Source organism: Terrapene carolina, unplaced genomic scaffold, assembly GCF_002925995.2.
Source record: "Terrapene carolina triunguis isolate 2854851 unplaced genomic scaffold, T_m_triunguis-2.0 Scaffold42, whole genome shotgun sequence".
Lineage (NCBI taxonomy): Eukaryota > Metazoa > Chordata > Testudines > Emydidae > Terrapene > Terrapene triunguis.
In genome coordinates, this window is record NW_020664393.1 from 46,806,610 (window position 1) to 46,827,974 (window position 21,365).

The window sequence follows — 21,365 nt, forward strand, 5'->3', positions numbered from 1 at the left end:
TACAGATTTCCTTTATGACCTTGGGCAAGCCACTTGATATCTCTGTACCTTCATTCCCCCTCTGTAAAATGGGAATGATAATACTTCCTTGTCTTACAGAAGCATTGGGATGATCAATTGTATGGGAGGTGCTATCTGAATGTCATAAAAAAGGTAATAAATGCAAATAAATCCTGCAGACCTTAACATCTATTTAAATCTCCCACTGAATTCAGTGTCTGGCCAGCCACTCTCACTTACCTCTGATACCAGTTAGCTTTCATTTCATCTGCATAGTACTTCAGGAAACATTGAAGTCTTATTCCTTCTGGAGTGCAGTGGACCTTCAGTGGAGAAGCAGATTTACCTGCATAAAATAAAACATATTCCGATTAAAGAACACAGTGTATTGTAGGGCAAAAAGACAAATCGGGCTTTCATAATGCTTGCCCTCTCAACACATGGGTTCACCTACAAGAACTACAATTATAATTAGGAAATAGTTATTATCTTGGTGTAGACTGGCATAGTTTGTTGATTTCAATGAAGCTATGCTAATTTACACCTGCTCAGGGTCTGGTCCAGTATCATTCTTTTGTTGCTGTTTATTAAGTTTATTACCAGGATGATTATTTTAAAAGTAATAAACTATTTGTATAATGATCATTAAATAATATTGATTGGATACTGATTTCACACCTATTTTACACAGATGCCGCTCTATTGGCACCTTGGAGTGACTCCTGAGGTGCATCAGTGTCAGTGCAATCAGAATCAGACCCTCTCTATATTGTATAAATGGTCATTTGTTTACCTGAGGTTAATATGAAGAAAGCTATAAATAATAGCCCTAAGGCATTTATAGTAACTAAACAATACAAGCCAGATGGAATAATTCTTTGTTCCCCTTTAATAATGTCAATTAGCAAAATCAAATCCCTATTTAGAAACTTAATAATGTGCCCATAATAGGATATGCATTGTGATTCCCAGAGATTTCCCGCTTGCCTCAGGCTCTCATGATTTTAATATCAAAATATTACATGAAAGTCAGAGACAGCATTTACTTACCAATGACCCTGCTCATTGCCAGGATTATATCATCAAACACTGAGGAGAAGAAAAAAGGAAACATACCAACAAATAGTAAAAATTGTTCAGAATACAGCCTTGCTATATGTAAAGTGATATGGAAAATCACCACATTAGGGGGAAAAAAGAAATTGTTTATGTTGGCAATAAATCATTCTATATTACTCAGATATTTTAACTAACTCTGACACCATTTTACTGAGCAATGTTTGGGAATACACATTAAATTGGAACAGTCCACCACTATCTCAATCATTTTTAATGATATATAAAACCCTCTTTTGCTGCCTATGATCTAAGCTGGTATTTTGGACCAGATTCTGCCTTCCTTACTAATGCATATTTTCCTCCAAGAATAGTTAAAATCTACTTTAGGAAGAATGCTTGGCTCAGTCCAAGGTTGAAGGAATTTGGTCCAAAGCCTATATAGTTTCTGAGTCCTCTAAAAATAGCAAGAGCTTTGAAATTAAATACAGCACAAGAGTTTCCTGTGTTATCCATTTGCAAGGGAAGATGCTTTGCCATCTTTTGAAGAATGGTTAGTCATGCATTACTTCACTATAACAAATTGAGCTTTACCTTTTCCTGATATATCAAGAGTAGTCACATCCTGACCTCTGTCATCTGACACTGTTGCCTTATATTCACCTTGATTCTTTTTAGACAGCTAGAAATAAAACATGGCACATTTACTGTACAACTGAAATTAGAGCTGGAGATATAAGTACTAGACCATTTTCTATATCAAAAATCTTATTTTTAATTGCTTCAACAATGACTACCAATGAGAAGAAACTCAAGATTAGGCCTGGTAAGTAAGCTCTTTTTATTCTATTCACATGTGCTAAATCACTAATCCTATACTATAATACAAAGTTAGCTCAATTATCTATCAATAGGTTGCTTCTCTCTGATGTTACATATAAACAAATACATATGGCCTGAGTAGTTTAGTGAGATCCAGAAGTCAATTAAGTCTAAAAAAAGATACTAATAATGGGTTACTTCAACTACTGATGTATAAACTAGTCAAATGGGACACGTCATTGGGACGAAGTTTAGAGACACAATTTCTCTTCAGACGAAATGATTGCTTTTAGGAACATTTCATTCTAGAGCACGTAAGAGGCCTCAATATTCAGAGCTTTGGAGCTGTGCTCTGGCTCTGCTCCAGCTCCAGGCAAAAACCTGCAGCTCCACTGCTCCGGAGCTGCTCCACGCTCCACTCCAAAGCCCTGTCAATATTCCTGATTTAGTTCCATTAGCACCCCATATTTGGTTCAAGAAATTACTGTACCATAGTGTCACTATCCCCAGAGAAGTTACATATTAAAATATAGTATAGTGACACTATGGTTTAGAAAGGGAGATTTTTTTATATTTTTTTAAATTAGGAAGTTGGTCAAAGTCAGAAGTGGGGAAATCTAAATATTTGCATGGAGGTTACATAATAGAATCATAAGTCCTAAACAAAAACAGAAGCAGGAAAACAGGAGGAAAAACACAGTGCATCTAAATGTCAAGGCAAAAGAAGTTATTCAAGCCAAACAGATATCCTTCAGGAAATATTAACCCTGCACAACTGAAGCCAAAAGAAAGCACATAAACTATTGCAGATAAACTGTAAGATGGAAGTTAGAAAAGTTAATGGGCACTTTGAAGGGCAAATAACCAAAGATAAAATAAAGTGACAGGGAATGCTGTACAGTCAAAGCAGGAAACGTGCAAGGGATCACTGGGTCTGCTGGACTATTAGGGAGCAGTGGGGGCAATTAAGGAGGATGAGGCCATTACAGAGAAATGAACATAATCTTTTCACATGAGTCTTCACTATAATGGTTGCTGGGGAGATTCCTACCTCAGACCTATTCATTTCGGACAGTAAAGATGAGACACTGTCAGAGATTAGATGTTTGACCAAATTGATAAATTAAGGAGCAACAAGTCACCAGGACCACATCGTATTCATACACGAGTCCTGAAGGAACTGGTTGAGCAGACAATAAAAATGGACAATCTCTTATTAGCGCTAGCTATTATGCCGGTGAACTAGAGTGTAGCTAATGTACCTTCGTTCAAAATGGCCCATAGAAATACTGAGTTGACACTTGGCTTAGGACTCAACCTGGTAAAATGTTATGCAGAAATTGTCACTGATAATTGGTAGATTATATCATACCCTTGGAATAGTTAGCTGGCACACTCCTTTCTGTAAATCAGGCAACTCTTTAACCTCAAGCCCAGAACCATCCTTGTACCATTTGAAAAATGTCTCCTTCTTAGTGTTTGCCACCTGCACAACAGAAAATGCATATATTATTATATGTTGACAGAAGACATCTCCATTTAACTGTATTTGCAATACAAGAAGATACATTTTTCTATTATCTATTGTGTAGATCAGATAAGCAGCGTATGGAACAATTACAATTAAATTGCATTGGGCCAAATCTTGGTCCTAACAGATCTGTAGCATACAGATTCCATGGCCTGAGTTCCATGGCCTGTCCTGACTCTGGTTACAGAGCACTACAGAATCCCGAAGTGCATTCCAGAGCTGCACCCATTCCACATGAGCACTAACTTCTACTCTCTGCCTAGGAGGCAGAGTTCGGTACAATTCTTTCAGGCCTATGTACATTATGCGGCCGAGTCTAATCCCCACAAAGGCCCACTTACATTGCTTTGGCAGGGGTCTTAAAGAGAGCAGGAGCAGTGCCAAAAGAGAGCAGGAGCAGTGCCAAAAGAATTCCCCCAGGCTAAGTTGGCACAGGGGCAACATGTGCAGCCATACATCATCCTGCTATGGTCAGGCTGGGGGGAGTAGCCAGGGATGAGAAGGGGCAGTTATGGGTAGAAGGGGAAGTGGCTGGATCATTTTGTGCTCTGGTTGTTCTGGCTACAAAACTATCCATTGGCAGCTGTGAGGAAGGCTCAGGGGGTTAGAGTGACCTTCTTGAAGTAGCAGTGGCCTTTCAGCAGTAACAATGGAGAAAGAGATTACAGCTGTGGTTTCAGCATTGCTTTATGTTTGAAATATAGCTGTGTATCAGGTGACACTTAGCATACTGCTGGATGAGCGAGTTTAAAGTGTGATTTCAAAGAAGCAGCTAAAAGGAGAGTGACTAGAAGCAGAAGTTCAGCACTCTTTAGAGATACTGCCAATGTAATTTTTATATTGTTTTATGTCATTTAACAGGCCTCTCAATAAAAGGTTTGTCACTCAGAGTTTTGCAAGCTGCACTGTTTCAGCTTGGTTGCATTCACATACTAAACAAAGACAGTGTCATAAAATTAAAGGCAGGTCTAATAAAAGGATGCTGGGTTTCAGCAGATGTACTCTTATCTAACATGGTTAAGCATTCAAGGAACCTTGAGTTCAGAGCTTAGAAGATAAAATGAAAAAGAAACTGATTTTTCAAATCTATGGTTATAAAATGTACGGCAAGCAAGCTTGTGACTTCTCTTTATTGTGTATCTCTTTCCTGTGCCCCCTGAACAAACAGGACCTACAATTGCAAGCCTGGTTCTTAAAGCGAGTTTTGATTTTTTGTACTAATTGCACAAGTTGTGGGCAATGATTACTGCAATGAATTTCTCTCAAAGTCAATGGCGCAATGCCAGCCAGAGGCGTAGCGAGCGCCCTCCGTACCCTCCGACCGGAGGGGGCCCCACAAGGAAGGGGGCCCCTAAAAATGGCAAAATAAATACCGCATTCCAGTTTCTGCATTGTAAGGGGCACCGCCCAGACATATGTTCGGAGGGGGCCACCGTTCGGAGGGGGCCACGTTCTTTGTTGCTACGGCCCTGATGCCAGCTTACCCCAGCTGAGCATTTGGCCCACTGTTTGGGAGTTTTCTTGGCTGCCTGCAAGAGTGGTTTATTCACTACATAGTGTCTAATTCATGATCTCAGTGAGTGAATGGGATACAAACAATGTGTGAAATGTAGTAAATTTTTCTTGCATTTTCTTTATTCTTTTGTTAATCACTGGAAAATGTGAACTCCAATGTAGATGTGAGTGTTGGTTGTTGCTGAGCTACTAATGAGAGAAAGTTATTTACTTTATAGTAACTGGAGGTTCTTCGAGATGTGTGGTCCCTATCTGTATTCCACTGTGGGTATGCATGCGCTCCATGCACCCAGAGCCAGAGAATCATTGGTCTGAACATGCATTCTTGCACACTTTGTGCCTCTGACCAAGGAGATAAAGGATAGGACAGACTGATCACCTCTTCAGTTCCTTCTCTATCATGAAACAAAAGACAATCCGAAGCAGGGGGAAGGAGGGCAGGAGTGGAATACATACGGGAACCACACATCTCAAAGAACTTTTAATTGCTATAAAGTAAGTACTTTCTGTTCTTCTTTGAGTGCTGGTCCCAATGTGTATTCCACTATGGGTGAATGACAAGCAGCACTCAAGTAGGAGGAGGGTATGAGGATGAGGGTGGCACAGCAGAATGAAGGACCACCATAGAATCATAGAATATCAGGGTTGGAAGGGACCTCAGGAGGTCATCTAGTCCAACCCCCTGCTCAAAGCAGGACCAATTCCCAACTAAATCATCCCAGCCAGGGCTTTGTCAAGCCGGGCCTTAAAAACCTCCAAGGAAGGAGATTCCACCACCTCCCTAGGTAACGCATTCCAGTGCTTCACCACCCTCCTAGTGAAATAGTGTTTCCTAATATCCAACCTAGACCTCCCCCACTGCAACTTGAGACCATTGCTCCTTGTTCTGTCATCTGCCACCACTGAGAGCAGCTGAGCTCCATCCCCTTTGGAACCCCCCTACAGGTAATGCATCAGCAGAGGAGTCCTGTACCCTGGCACAATGTTTCACAAACGTGTGGATAAAACTCCATGTAACTGCTTTGCAGCTATCAAGTAGAGACACTTTTTGAAGTGATGCCATAGATGTTGCACTCTTGTGGAATGCCCTTACCCCAAGAGAAGGGGGGAAATCAGTCAGCTGATAGCAGAGCAAAATACAGCCCAAGATCCATTTTGAGAAAATATACTCTAACCCCAAACTCTTTCTGCTGTGGTGACAGATAGTCTAGGAGACTTTCTGATTGTTTTTGTTCTCTGCAGGTAAAAGGCCAAGGCTGAACATCGAGTCTCTTTTCTTCTGAATATGCATGAGGTTCTGGAAAAAACACAGGTACGTGAATTTACTGGTGCAGGTGAAATGCAAACTACATTGGGGGTGAATTTAATGAAACTTTGTCCCTATGGAATATAGTAAAGGGGGATCTGCCATCAAGGCTCCAAGCTCACCAATCCTCCTGGCTGAGGTGATCACTTTAATGGAAAGGAGAGACATGGAGCAAGAAGCTAATGGTTCAAAGGGAGACTTAGCAAGTACCGAAAGAACAAAATTCAAATCCCATCAAGGACCTGGCTTTTTTATTGGCAGAAGGTTTTGATTAGGCCTTTCTGGAATCTGCTATTCAGTGGGTGTGCAAAGATCAAGGTACCCTGTGAAGGTGGATGGCATGCACTGATTGTGCCAAGTGGACTCATAAGGAGTTGATGGACAAACCTGCTGTCTTTAAGGAAAGTATATAGACAAAAATAAGAGGCATATCTGCAGCTTCTGGGGGTATATTTGATGCACCCAGATAGAAAAATGCCTCCAGTTGGCTAGGTAACATTTTCTAGTGGAATCTTTTCTACTGTTAGAAAAGATGTTCTGTACAGTTTCAGAGCATGATCATTCTAAGGACAATGCCCATCCAAAAACTAAGCCCTGAAATGAAGCAGACGGTGGTTGGGATGCTTGAATTTGCTGTTTCCCTGCATCAGGAGATAGGAAAATGTCAGAATAATGATCGGTGCTCAAGACAAAATGCATGGGAGGCTCAGAAACCAAAATTGTCTGGGCCAGTTGGGGGCAAGGAGAATGATTCATGTTCTGTCCTGCTGAATCTTTTGAAAGACCCAAGGTAGGAGTGATAATGGAAGGAAGGTATCGTTCAAGTGGTCTGAGCATGGAAGAAGTAAAGCATCACCTCTGGAGCAGTATATGCCACACTTCCTGTTCATTTTGGGAGGCAAACAGGTCTCTGGTGGGGGTCCCCCACTAAGTAAAAATATTATTCATCACAGAGTCGTGTAGTTCCCACTTGTGGTCAACAGCAAAATGTTTGCTGAGAGAGTACACTAGGTTCCCTGAGAGGTAGACTGCCGATAGGGTGATCCGATTGTGTGATGTCTGACATTATGAGGGCATGGTGACCTTAAATGAATGGGAAAAAAGCTTCTCAAGCCCTTTGAACTGGTTGCAATTCCAGAATATTGATGTACAACTTGGACTCTTGAAATGTCCAGGTGCTCTGTGCTGTACAGTGTTCATGTGGGCTCCCCAACGCAACAGGGAGGAATCTGTAATGATCATCCTATGTGGTGAGGAGGCACGGAAAGAAATGCCCACACATACCTGGTGGGGATTTTTCCACCATAGCAGGGATATTAGTTTGGCTGGATTAGTCACTATGGTGCTCCTGGACTGCAGATTTGGTAAGTACATTGTTTGAGGCCAGGCTTGCAGGCAACCAAGGTGGAGCTTGGCAAAAAGCATGACCTAAGTGCATGAAGCCTTATGATCCAGGAGAGAGAGAGAGAGACAAATCTTGACAAGTACTAAAGACTTGCTTATGACCTGGTCTATGAGATCGTTCATTGCCTGAAACCTGTCCATTGGCAGGTAAGCCCTTGCTGTGATTGTATTTAAGGACACCCCAATGAAGTGTAAAGTCTCTGTTAGAGTGAGGATGGACTTTTTGGAGTTTGCATGGATCCCTAAAGAGAAGGAAAGCTGCAGCATTGTCAAAGTCGACTCACAGGCTCTTGGTTGTCTTGGCAACAAGAAGCCAAACGTTGAGTCAGGAGAAAACTGTGAAACCCTGGCATCTGATATAGGCTGCTACTACAGAGAACACCTGGGTAAAGACCCTGGGGGCAGCAGCAATTCCAAAAGGGAGTACTCTGTAATGAAAGTGGTGGGTGCACACCATGAATCTGAGAAACCGTCCATGGGTGGGGTGGATGTAGGCGCCTTTCATATCGAAAGCTGAAAACCACGTCTTTCTCCAGGGATGGAATTATAGATGCCAATATGATTATCCGAAACTTTAGTCAGAGAATACAACTGTTGAGATGGCAAGGATCGAGAACAGGTCTCCAACTGCTCTTCTTTTTGGGTACTAGGAAGTACGTTGAGTGAAAACCCCGCACTTGGTACTGAAAAGGAATCCGCTGTATTGCTCCTTGCTGTAAGAGAGATTCTACTTCTTGTTTAAGAATCTTCTCGTGGGAGTAGCCCCCAAAAGGGGGTGGGAAAGGAGATAGGAGGTGGTACATATATAAACTCTATTGTATAGCCAGAATAGATGACATTCAGAACCCATTTGTCCTTTGTTATTGCACTCCAGGTGTTGAAAAATAGTGCTAGACAAACCCCAAAGGGTGCATGGGGATCAGCAGGTGTTGAACTTAGTGGTTTGCAGCTCTCAATCGCCCATCAAAAACAACACTTAGCTGAGGGTTGGGATTGGGATGAAGAATCTGCTGAGGAAGATGTGGGGCTTTTCAACCCTGTCTCTCTTTTGGGGTGGCTCATAAGGTCTCTGGTGGTAGAATTGAGTCATTGGTCTAGGCTTGTATGATTGCCTATGAATTTTTCTGTTGGGGGCAGGAGTATATATACCCAGGGAGTGGAAGGTGTCTCTGGAATTCTTCAGGGTGTGCAAAGACACATCTGTCTTCTGGTTAAACAGATGAGTCTCATCGAGGGGCAGGTCTTCAGTGGTGTTCTGAACCTCTCTGGAAACACTGAAGCATGAAAGCATGATTCCCTGCACTATATTATAAAGGCAGAAGCCATCACCCTTGGAGATGTATCAGCTGCATCTACCACTGATTGAAAAGCAGTCCTGGCAACCATCTTGCCTTCTTCTATGAGAACCTAGAAATTAACTCCGACCTTCTGGTGATTGCCCTATTGTAAGGGTTTAAAGTGAGTGTAGTGCACTCGACGGCACCTGCTTCCCCCAGTATATATAGATGACATAGCTCAGCGCATGACTTGGATGGGAGAAGGTGTGACTGGATCATGGCACACTTCAGCTATCTCTGGCCAGAGGAATGGTCCTTAGGGTACTGTGCTAGCCAATATATGTTAGAGACAGCTATGTGGCTGCTCTAATTTGTACCAGAGGGTAGTTCAGCCCCAGGATTGGGAGAATGGCGATTTAGAGCCACTTTTGCCTCCCCACTTAGTTATGCTGGGCATGAGCTGTAGCTAAAGTCTTATGTGTGTTCACAGATAATTTGTGAACAGGAAAAAAAGCTACTAAACGTGTAAGATAAATTACTCATAATGAATTATTCAATCAACTCTAATTAGAAACCCAAAACCTATTAAAAATGAGTAGTTAAAACTAATACAAAAGTGTCTGCACTGCTCAAAAAGCAGTGAACATCCTGAGTTCGATGCTTCCCAAATTAAATCCTTTTAATTATTCATTCCTCTCATTATGAGGTCTTATAAAAAGTAAAGCAACTAGAATAGTAAAGCCTCCTAGAATAGCATGTAAGGACAATTAATGACAGTAAGAGCTTTCTCAGAACTCTGTATACATTACTTTGAAATTAAGATGTTACTTTTTCAAAACCATTGACTACAAATATGAAAAGTCCTGTTTTGTCATCTACATTCATACAAGAAATGTTTGTTTGCTAAACTCACTATTAAAAACAAATAATGTTTAAAAATGCATCTTCTACATATTATTGTGAGATTTTATAAAACTGCCTGGAAAATGTTTCCAAATATATTTTCTCACCTTACAAACAAGTAAAACCTCACAATCTTCTGTAACTTCCCAGTATAAATACTCCAGAAAATGAGGACCTGGGAAACAAAATGAATTTAAAACATGTGTTATGGAATCTACAAGGGAACACTTCTCACTTCATTGTGAGCAGGGGAAAGTAGATGTAGATCCAATAGAAAGTAGATCCAGGAGCCTTGGTCCCAATCGTTCATGAACTACGTATTTCCAAAAGGAGAAACCTTTCAATGAGTGTTTGTCTTATTGATGTGAGATAAAGAAGGGGGGAGGGAAATGTGGGACCCATCTTAGTTTGCAGCTGAGGAGATGTACCATTCCCAAATGCACTACAGCTTACTGAGTGAGACCAATAAAGTCATTAAATTTGATATTACCTGGTTGCCAACTAAACATAGGAAAAAGATAGAATAGGGTTACCAACAAATGTCCAAATGTCCCTGAAGAGGGAATTGGAGAATAAACAAGTGTCTCAAAATGCTCACCCAATTATACGTTGAAAGCAAAAATCCCTGACAAAACATTTTTTTCCAAATTCCATTAAATGAAACATATTTAAATTATGTACTAATATCGCCAAAGAGAAATCTGAACTACTCGTGTTCCCCCATAACCTGCTCCAATCCTGCAAATAGGCATGCCCATGAGTAGCTTTCCTGACAGGCACAGTCGCTTTGAAGTCAGTGGCATGACTCATGTGAGTAAAGTTATGCATATGTTTAAGTGTCTGCAAGATCAGGACCTAACAACATAAATTTAATGTCTGATCCTATGAGGAGTTGAGTCCCTACAACTCCCACTGAAGTCAATGAGGGTTCACAGTGCTCAGCTCCTCAGAGGAAAAAATCCTCTGAGCTTGTGCATTGAAGGGAATATTTTGTATCTTCGCTCATAAGACTATAAATAAACCAACACAGAAAATACAAAATTACATTATTTATGCAGATGTACTGGGGAGATCAATAAGAATAGGTAGATTAGCAGGGAGATGACAGGATGAACTAATAGGTTTTTGCCATCTCTAATTTTTGTGATTCTGCTAGCTGGTGTCCTGAGATTAGTACTTATGCAAAGGTACTTATGCAAAGTTTGGAGCAAATAAAATAAGCAATAATTTTTTTATCATTCTAAATAACATACGATTGATAAATTATAATTATAAATTATAACTAGAATGAAAATATTTTAAAAGAAGGATTTAACAGCTATGTATTCTGAATTAGACATCTAACTAGTATACTACTTTCCTTGAACTGCAAAAATTATTCTTGATTTGAATTGTAATAAAAATTTAGACTGAACTTTATACAAAGAGAATAATAGGTGCATATTTGGGGCCCAGTCCTCTATTCTTTGTTGGAGTTTTGTCTATACAAGGACTACAGGATGAATTTGACACTATACTTTGCATGTGTGAATTCCCCCCACACACAGTTTCTGATCAATGATATCAATGGAACTACTTGCATGCTTAAAATTAAGCACATACTGAAATGCTTTGCTGGATCAGACAGAGCCTACAGTAAGATCCCTCACTGGTTAAATCAGAAGATAACTTCTTGTAAGGTCCCCAACTTTACCTACCCTCCACTTGTGTGCACATCACATAGTGGAAGTTCTACCACAAAGTGAGAGCAGTAAATGACCCTAAGAAAGCATAATTATGGTTTCTGATAGTGTGTGCAACTGTGTTTAATAGCAGACTTCTTGGGAAATAGTGTGTGTAATACAGACTTCTTGGGAAATAAGATTCCCCATCGTGCAAAGTGTTCAGTATCTCCTGCATGGTGCTCAGTGTTCTCAACTCCTACTGATGTCAAAGGGAGTTGAGGACACTCATCATTCACAAGAGGTGCTCCGTTAGCTGCAAAAATTCATCCCTAAATCACCAGCCCTTCCTCTCTTACCTTGTTTCCTGAGATACTCCTTTCTCTGGAGCTCAGCCTCAGCCAATACAGCCTTGAATGCTAAATTAATGGAAGAAAAGTGTTGAACAAGAAGTTAGTTGCTGAAGAACTCAAAAGAATAACTGAAGTGCATTATTTTTCATAGGCTGAGCCAAATGTTTCAGAGAACTTACCATCTCCAATGAGAACTAATGAAGACTGGTTCTTGGCATTTCCATCTTCAATTTGTAGAGTGTAAGTTCCTTCATTTTCAATTGTAAATTGGTCCATCAGCATCTCAATAATGCCATTTGAATAGTCACACTTAATTCTATGGCGCTGAAATTACATAAGCATTACAGTAGGTAAGTATACCTACACAATGCAATGTGTAGTGCAAGTTATTTATAATTCCCTAACATATCAGTCATCATCATATTCATTTGCTGATTTTATGTCCCAGTCGCCTATCCTTCACCTCTTATTATGAAGCTTTCTGGGGCAAGGGCTGTCTCTTTATCTGTTTTTGTACAGTACCCAGCACAATGGGGCCTCTCTGCTACTATGATATGAATGTTTAATAATCATAACAACAGTTCTTTTTCTCAACTTAAAAATCTTAATGTAATGGACCATGCTGGCTTCATGTGAATGAGTAGCTGGCCCACAGAGCGGATACTACTAAGTCTACTATTGGCTTCAATCCTGCAAAGATATCTGCCAGCATGGAGCTTTATTCCTGAGTAGCGTTCCACTGAGGCCAGCTGGAAGGTCGAGGTTAAGAGAAATATCTTCATACTGTAGATAGACCTACTATAACCAATCCAAACAGCAGAACTTGGCTGTTGGCTATAGGGTCCCTGGGCTTGAACTCCATGCAGTGGGAAGCCCTGGGTTCCCCTACCAGCCACCGGGGAAGCTAGCATGAAGCACCTAAGAAGAGGACAAGGATAACAGAGAGCCCTGAGAAAAGACACTGAAGAACACAAGGCCCACAGTCAGAGCCAAAGGTCTGATACAAAGTCTTGGACTTTTTTTTTTTTGTAGGATTTTTCTGATATCCCAGAAGGGATGGACTAAATCATGACCTGGCCAGAGGATTGAGTTACAGGAAAAGTCACCACTGCAGTGCAGAAGCAATGGTCTGCAGGGAGCTACCAGATGGGGAGAGAGCTGCTCTGCTACGACTGGCCACAAGGAGGCAGTGAGTGAACTCCTCCGTAGGCTGCAAAGAAGATGTGAGAAAGGAAACAAAACAACATCATTCTGGAAAGAAAACTGTGCACATGAGATTAAGGGTATGTCTATACTGCAATCACAGGGTGTGACTGCAGCTCAAGTGGACAAACTCTAGCTAGATTTAATCCACCTAGCTCAGGTACCAGAGCAGTGAAGCAATGGAAGTATGTACAGCTGGGTTCCAGGTGGGCTTGAAGCGCACGTGGCCATGGCTTCACTGTTACAGTACCTGAGCTCGCTTAATTAAAGCAAGCTCAGACATGTCTATTCAAGATACTATCATGCCCCATGATTGCAGTACAGATGTACCCTACTACAGATTAGCTGATACATTACACTCATTATGGGACTGATCCTGGTCTGGTTAAGTGGAAGGACCTTTTAATACTGAATGGGAGCAGTATTAGACCCTGTATTTTTAATGATCATTACTGACATTTGCAAAAGTACAAATTATACAAGGGAGATATTTATGGTATGTTGTGGTAAAGTGCTGAGCTCTCTCAACTTCCAGTGGAATCAAGTGGCTCACAGAAACAGGTCTTAAACATACAAACAATAATAAGAACATATGGCATACAATAAAGAAAGTAAAGATCTAAAAATAAATAGAGGAAAATTGAAAATATGAACATTATAAATGCAATAAATGAAGAAAAATAAGAAGCTACATTATTTGATATGAAACATAAAAAAGTTATAGCAGATAAAATGAGATGCAAAAAAATAAACAAACAGGCATGGAAAGCACATTAATGAAAGGGGAGTCAACTAGTGCCAAACAATATGAAGGAATCTAGAGCTGGATAAGTTTGTAGCAACAAGTGAGGGAGATGATTTTGTGTCAATGTTTTGGATGGATTGAAGAGAGGTAAGGATCACAGGCATGATGGGGAGAGGTTGCAGTAGTCAAGATGATGATCTTGGACATACTGTTGAGAAAAAATGTGTGGGCTTGATGTGGAGTGAGAAAGAGAGCAAGGATTTACAAATTACAGAATCCTGAGGAACAGAAAGGATGGAAGAGTTGCTAATGTAATAGAAAAGAAAGATGGGTTCCGATTTATTTTCCCATATAAGGCCCTCACTTATGTGAAGAGTTCCACTGGAGTCAATGTGCCTACTAGTATCAATAACAACAACTTGTGTCAAGAAGAGTTAGCAGGATTGGGCCTTTACTGGTTAAGGATAAGAGGCCATTTTGAAAAATAGATTATTGGTACTGAAATCTAAAAGTTTAATTTAAAATATCAAGGAAACAAGTATCAAATGAATGTAAGGGAAAGAAAAAAAATAATGAAGGGAGAAGTAAAGAAAGAACCAATAGGATAACTACAGTATTTATTAATTAAATGAAATACAGAGAAGAGAATATGTACATTGTTTGCACATAATTACAATGGAGCGATGGTCATAAAATCTGGATGTTTACATCTTTTTTTGAACACACATAGTAAAGTAATATCACAGGGTAAAGGAGAATTGGCTAAATCACCACATTAAACAGGACATTGGCATATGTAATCAAAGTTTGTCGGAAAAGACGGTACAAAAGAGTTGGTGGCCAGGATGATTAAAAAGAGGGGTTTGTGTGGGAAATGAAAAGAAGCTACATGTTATTCATTAAATTAAGTATCAAGCAGTGCAACTAAATCAAGAAAACATTTCTCTTGGTCTCTGAGATTCCAGACCCTGTACTCATTGAAGTCAATGGCAAAATGCCCATTGACTTCAATGGTACAGAAACAGACCCAAGAGAGAAAACTAAATTGGTGTTTCCAGCAGTAGAAAGGAAATTAGAAGAGGGAAAATACAAAGGCTCAATCTTTTCCTTTTTCTTGCTTCTTGAATTTGTTATATTTCTTACTTTTGGGCACAGGGAGCAAGATTAAAATGACTAAACAGGCTGAACAGTGCCAGTTAATTCCATTTTCACATTACTATATTTCAAACATCTTTCAGAAGTGGGACCAAAGGAAGTTTTCCCAATTAGGGCCCAGAAGAAAGTTATTTCATTCTCATCAATGACAAGAATCAAACTCCATTCTCGCCATCACAATGGTCTATTGAACATGTTCACTGACTGCAGTCCCGTCTCTAGGCAGGTTTTGGAAAATAATTAGGCTTCTAGCTATTGCCATTATGCAGCAAGATGAAGTTCAATGATTTTATGGGTACCATAAATACAAGGCTTTTATGTGACTTTCCACAAAAATATCATCAATCTCCACAAGTAAATGTCACCTGTGGATTACTAATTAAAATGGTGAAATAATACAGCTCGACTGCAAGAGGCTATCTATGATGTCAACTCTTTCAAAACAGATGCACACTAAAAATAGATGAATCAGTTCTGTAAACAATTCCAAATCCAGAATATTGAAACTTCTATAGATGCTAGTCATCTTTTATTCATGTTTTCAATGTTAAAGTTTATGACTTCTCAAGAAAAACTGTAAGGGGGAAAGAAATTAATAATTCTAACAGAGAAATTTTCTATTCCCTCTTAATCCTGTCAATATCTAATCTAGGGGAATGCTCTTTGCTCTCCAGGGTTTGCAAAAAATGCAGACAAGCTTCTCTGATCAAAAATGGTTTCTGCAACCTAAGGAACAGATTAATCGCTTTGAAGCCCTAGCCATGCTCAGGGAGCAGTGTGAAGCCACCCCACCCCAGAAAGATTACTGGGGGGGATCAGAGAGGCAGACAGGCACAGACTTTCCAAATGCTGCTCTTTATGTACAGAGGGTGAGCAATGTGCTCCCCCCGGTGTGCTAGCCCTGCACCATGACCTGATGGTGCGGGAGGGTTGGGGGCGGAAGAGCATGGCTCTGCCTTATCCTTATCCTTCGCTGATCCCTTTACAGGGTCCACTGCAGTGAATGGTCTTAGTGCAGCAGTGCAAAGGTAGGGGAAGCTCCTGCCTTACCCTTCTGTGACCGGGCAGCCATGCAGGGGCCGCTCCCAATCTAGCCTCCAAATTTAAAATACATGCAACATCTCGCTGAAGTCATTGGGAGTACCCATGTGAATAAGAGCTCCATGACTGAGCCCAATGTCTGTACCTATCTATACAAGCGGCAACATATAATTTGCTGCTAACAGAAGCACCTCAGCTGGAAAGTTGTGCTTATGCAACAGTCAAAATACTGTAACACACTGACATGTTCACATGTAGGCAATCCACAGTTAGAGGCAAGTGGCAGATATATTACATACTATGGCAAACGGATGAAACAAAGAGACCCCTTCTGCCCCCTGCCCCCATCCCCCAAATCTGTATCCATTTATAGAACCTAATTCAAGATGGGCCTTTAAGGTTTGAAAAGTTCAGCTAAGTTGTGCTTTCCACTTCCAGGTTCTGACTGAAACTGGCAATGCCAAAATAACACAGGAAAAACTGTTGTTATGGTATTTTTGGACAGGACCAACAGCAGAAATGGGAAAATGGGGACAGCTCAGGGAAAGGCTGTTCTAACTATGCTAAGGTGATGGGAGCTTTAAAGTGCCCAATAGTCCAATCAACTCCCTCAAAAAATCAATGGGAATTTTACCACTGACTTCAGTGGGAGTTCTATTAGGCCTTAAAACACCTAGGCAGATATTTCCATCTCAAACGGTTAGGATAAGCTTCTACTGTACAGTTTGGATGTTTATACAAATCCAAACTCCAAACCTTTGACATTTGCCCATCACTGTTGTATAGTCATTCATCTTGCCTCATGTTTATTTTTAAAGACACATTCCTTCCAATTTACACCTTGATTACAGAAAATAAAAAGATGAAGAAAGCCTCAGCTCAGCCAACAATGCCAGCCTTCACTACCCGTTAGTCCAGTTTTCCCTCAAGCACTTTGCAGCATTCTCCCATGGTGCCTCTTATGCCTGGTGTAGGAATTTAGGCCCACATTAGATTTGGGTGAACTGTGGTTTTAAATTGAGTTAGGATATTAGGATGAGCAATAGGCCCGAAGGACGTGACCAAAAAGAATGAGATCATGAGAAAGAAGAGTTGTGGTGTTAAATATATAGTGACCCTTCAAAATGCCACTGTTATCTTATTTAAGATATTTCTTAATTTATCTGAAATAAAACAGGGTTAAATGGGTCCCAGGTACAATGAATAATTGGTTATATGAGTTTGTTTCATGTATTATAAAATATTGCTTAATCTGTGCTTAGCTAAGGTCTGACAATTGGCAATGACATCACTTGTTTGTTAAAGGGTATAAAAAAGTAAACTCTGAAAGGGTTCTTTGCTAATACTTGCCTAACCAAGATGGAGCCGACCAGTATGGGTCTAAGCACCCTGGGGTTTAGCCTGTTTTTCAGTATCTTGATTAAATGCTTATACATGTCCTATTACTGTTTTGATGTAGTAAATTGTTTATTATCTAGTTTTTTTAGGCATGTTTAGAGCAATTGTATAAATAACATTCAGCCTTTGGATTTAATAGAGGCATTTATGGTTAAGTTAGTGTTGTGATAATACTCTGCATAAATAATAAAAATTCCAACACATGGGAAGAGCACCCCCTAAAAACCTGCACAGCCACCACATTGTCCTCCTTCAAATCCCTTCTTAAATCTCACTTGTGCTGTGAGGCCTACAAAATATTTGGCAATGGCTGAGCAGTAGGCATACTATGACTGGTGCTTATTATACCAAGTATGGTTACCTCAGTGTTACCTTGTTCTCCCCATCACTTGTTTATCCATTTATCCCTAGCTTCCATATCTCATAATATGCTTAACTTATAAGCTCTTTGGGGGCAGGGCCTGTCACTTTATGAGATGTGTATATAGTACTTAGCACAATGGCATTTCTTCCAGGCACTACCAACACTAATAGTATTGTAGACAATGCAGATTTAACAAATTCACATGCAAAAGTGACATAAAGGCAACTATAGCCTTCCACGTGTACTTACGTCGCTGTTTACAACTTCTTTATCATTAACAACAAATCTGAAGCTGGCATTTGGTGACAAACTCTCAGCTTGAACCCAGAAACGAACCTCTCCTTTATCAAACATCTCATAAGCTAATTCTGATTTCAGAGGAATTGCTACAAGAATAAAAGCAAGCAAAAGTCAATAATGCATGAACCCTTGTGAGCAAGAAGAGAGGAATAAAAAAGCAAAACTCTACTGTACCTTTCTGATGCATTTTAAAGCTTCTTTCTAGGAGTCAGAGCACAATCTCCACTACATCCTTAATGCAGTGTTTGAGGATTTTGCATAATAGACACCGCGCCAGTATTAAAAATGGACAAACATCAAAAGACTCTTGAGTGATGGAGATTGCTCTCAGATAAGAGCTAATATTTGTTTTAAAATAATCAAAAGATAAGCAAGCAAATCTTGCTGTGAAAAATGAGACTGTCATTGTCTTAAGAGGACTCCTTGGGGAGCACAGTCATCAGTGTGTAATTATATTATTTCATGAACTGTCTATTAAATTCAGAAGTTCTACTTACTTGGGTTCTTTATATCATGGCTTAGTGTCATCAGACGTTCAAGCTCTGAAATTATGAAAAAGTTTCATGTATTAATTTATTCTGACAGAGTCAAAATACAGCTGTTAAAACAGTGTACAAATCAGTATCAATGCATAAATAATCTGCTTATGGCTTGTGGGAAAAATACTCCAAAAGCCTCTGAAAATTCAGGTCTCAAAAGCTAAATTTAAGAAGACAGGAAAAACTTAAAATTCTGGTCCATGGATTTAGCAAGTTTTCATATTTAAAATGTATGAGAATGTAAGCATGGAGCTAAAACTCATTTTAGATTTTCTATGGGATTTACACTAAAGATATATAGGAAATATGCATCTAACCTGCATCTAACACCCTCTTTATCTGCTGACCCGGCTCACTGAAGTATCATTTCCAAAAGGTTTCTTTGCTAAGACAGCTAGATTGAGAGCTGGTTGGTAGGAAAGGTTCAATTAGCAGTAAATCCTTATGAAGATTGTGTACCAGGCTAGGTTCCACATAGCTGGGACCTGGGACTAATCCTACTTAACATATTTATTACTGGTAGGGACTTGGAGGATGAAACGAAGTGCATCATTTCAAAATTTACAGATAATACAAAGACAAGAGGAAATGATCGAGGATTTTAGGACACAGTGGAGGATTTAACAAAGTTGCAGAAGGATTTGATCTAGTTTTGGGAAATGGCTGGACAGCTAAGTGATTATTTTCAATGGTGGAATAAGTAAGGTGATGCATATGAGAAGAGCAGACAAAAAATAAAATGATCATTGTTAGTCATGGCAGAGGAAGAAAGGATTTAAGTGTAGTGGGGGAAATACCACCAGGGTTGGGTCACAGTGCATGGCTTTCAGCAAAGAAAACTAGGAATGTGTTAGGGTGGCACATAGATGCTATGGTGATGGGCCCACTAAAAATAAATTAGATGCACAGATGGATAAGTGATATGTGTTAACTTAAAACTAATAATAAGAATGATAAATTAAATATTCTGGCCAAAGCCTTTATAAGGCCATATCTTGAGTAGTATGGACAGTTGGGGTTGTCTAAGGCTAGACAGATTAATAATAGCTATTCGGTGCCCCAAAACTTCATTAATTCAGAGTGAAGGTTGACCATCAATGCCTTTAGAGCATCAAGTGCACCTAGATCTAAGCCTGTGAATACCAGGAAATACAGAGTTAAGGTACACACCAGTCCCGCCCCTGCAATGGGCTGTGACCTACAGAATTGTGCTCTCTCACTCATCTGTGTGGATTCCAGCTGTCCTTCATGGTTTTAGGGACAGCTTTATTGATTGGTCTAAGCTTACTTACAGCAGGTTGCCACAGTTCACACTGGATAGGAGAAGAGGTGCATCTACACCCAAAGGGATCATGGACCCCTCATTTCTGTGCTGAGTTAGATCAGTTATACAAGTAGAGGGCCATGGCAATCTGTAGCCGTCCAGTGGCATACATAACAGTGTACTACAGGGCAGAAATAAGTACTAGTGATGTTCCGGAGAGAATAGCTAGGACAAGGGTCAAGGGATAGTAGAATCTGGCATCTCTGGGGGTAGTTTGTGCAGAGTACATGAAGTAGTCGAGTACAGGCACAACAATTTTCGAAACATCTGAGTGAGGATGTGGATTGCAGAATACTTAGAAAAATCAGCTGTTAGAGTAAATTGGTCTCAGTCTTTCTATAGTGATGCTACTGCCCTGCTATAATCAAGGATTGGGAGGACAGAGAAGGGAAAGTTAATGTATGGTATGAAAGCTCTCTTGAAGGGGTTCAAGTGTGTTTCTCATGGAATAAACAGACTGCAAGGTGATCTCATTGCAGTTTCATAGGAAAAGAAGAAAAAATCCAGGAGTGGGATTTTCAGTGTCTAACTGATTTAGGAGCACAAGTCCTGCTAACATTCAGTTACATTCAATGGCTTTCAGACATTTAGGCACTTTTGAAAATCCCATCCTAGATTTTTTCATATCTTCTGAAATTGTAATGAGATCATCTTTCAGTGTATTTCAAAAAATGCTGTGCAAGCACACTCTGTCCATCTAGGCACGTACTTGTGTTCCTAACCTGTGCCATCCTGGCTTCAATGCTAGATAGATTAATACAGGTGTGAGTATATCTACCTGAGCTGCAATTGCACCTCTGATTGCAGTGTACACATACCCTAAGTCACTTAGCTCAAGTCCTGGGGGCACAAGTTCCATTGAATGTCCCACATCTAATACTTGATCCCACCCACCTTTAATTTATTTTGAGTGTAAATCAAGTTTCCAGTTGAATTCTGTGGGCTTTGGATCAGCTTTAGATGCTTAAAAGAAAGTGTATACATTATGTGACAATAATTGAAAGCTGTAAAATGTGAGATTCGAGTTAGATCTCAAGATGCATTATGAATCAGTTATTAGAAAGTAGGCAGATAATATTTGAAGAAAGAGAAGAATGTAGCTTTAGAATAAAAAAATGTAATTGAGTAGGAAAGTTCCCTGAATAGCAGAGCCTGCCTTAAAGTAGGAAGAAGACTAGGTCTAATCCAAAATTAATGGGCCAAATTATGCTGGGTCGTATATAGATGCACCCACACAAGAGGCAGCCGTAAAATACAAAGTGTATTTGGGAGGACAACCGCCAGAGCTGTCTGTAGCTGCTGATGGCATCTTTATGCTAATGGCATAAAAGGGTGACTGGGAAGGGTAAGGCCAGATCACCGGCCTCTAAGTACCGCAACAACTGCCAGGAGGAGATCACTGGAGGAAGCATGGGTGTGACCTTTGCTAAAATGTAACAAGTGAACCTCTCCAATACCCTCACCCTCC

At 40.1% G+C, this 21,365-nt stretch overlaps 1 protein-coding gene across 1 annotated transcript in view; it reads right to left on the reverse strand.

Moving 5' to 3' along the window:
• MYOM2 (myomesin 2) overlaps positions 1-21,365 on the reverse strand; it is a 107,807-nt gene that overhangs the window by 20,600 nt on the left and 65,842 nt on the right. The window contains exons 24-32 of the mRNA XM_026656319.1: positions 18,532-18,576; positions 17,984-18,120; positions 12,008-12,152; positions 11,835-11,894; positions 9,922-9,989; positions 3,251-3,364; positions 1,651-1,738; positions 1,051-1,089; positions 241-346 (exon numbers count right to left, since the gene is read on the reverse strand). Of these exons, the coding sequence (XP_026512104.1) occupies positions 241-346; positions 1,051-1,089; positions 1,651-1,738; positions 3,251-3,364; positions 9,922-9,989; positions 11,835-11,894; positions 12,008-12,152; positions 17,984-18,120; positions 18,532-18,576 (802 nt within the window). The remainder of the gene's footprint in view (positions 1-240; positions 347-1,050; positions 1,090-1,650; positions 1,739-3,250; positions 3,365-9,921; positions 9,990-11,834; positions 11,895-12,007; positions 12,153-17,983; positions 18,121-18,531; positions 18,577-21,365) is intronic.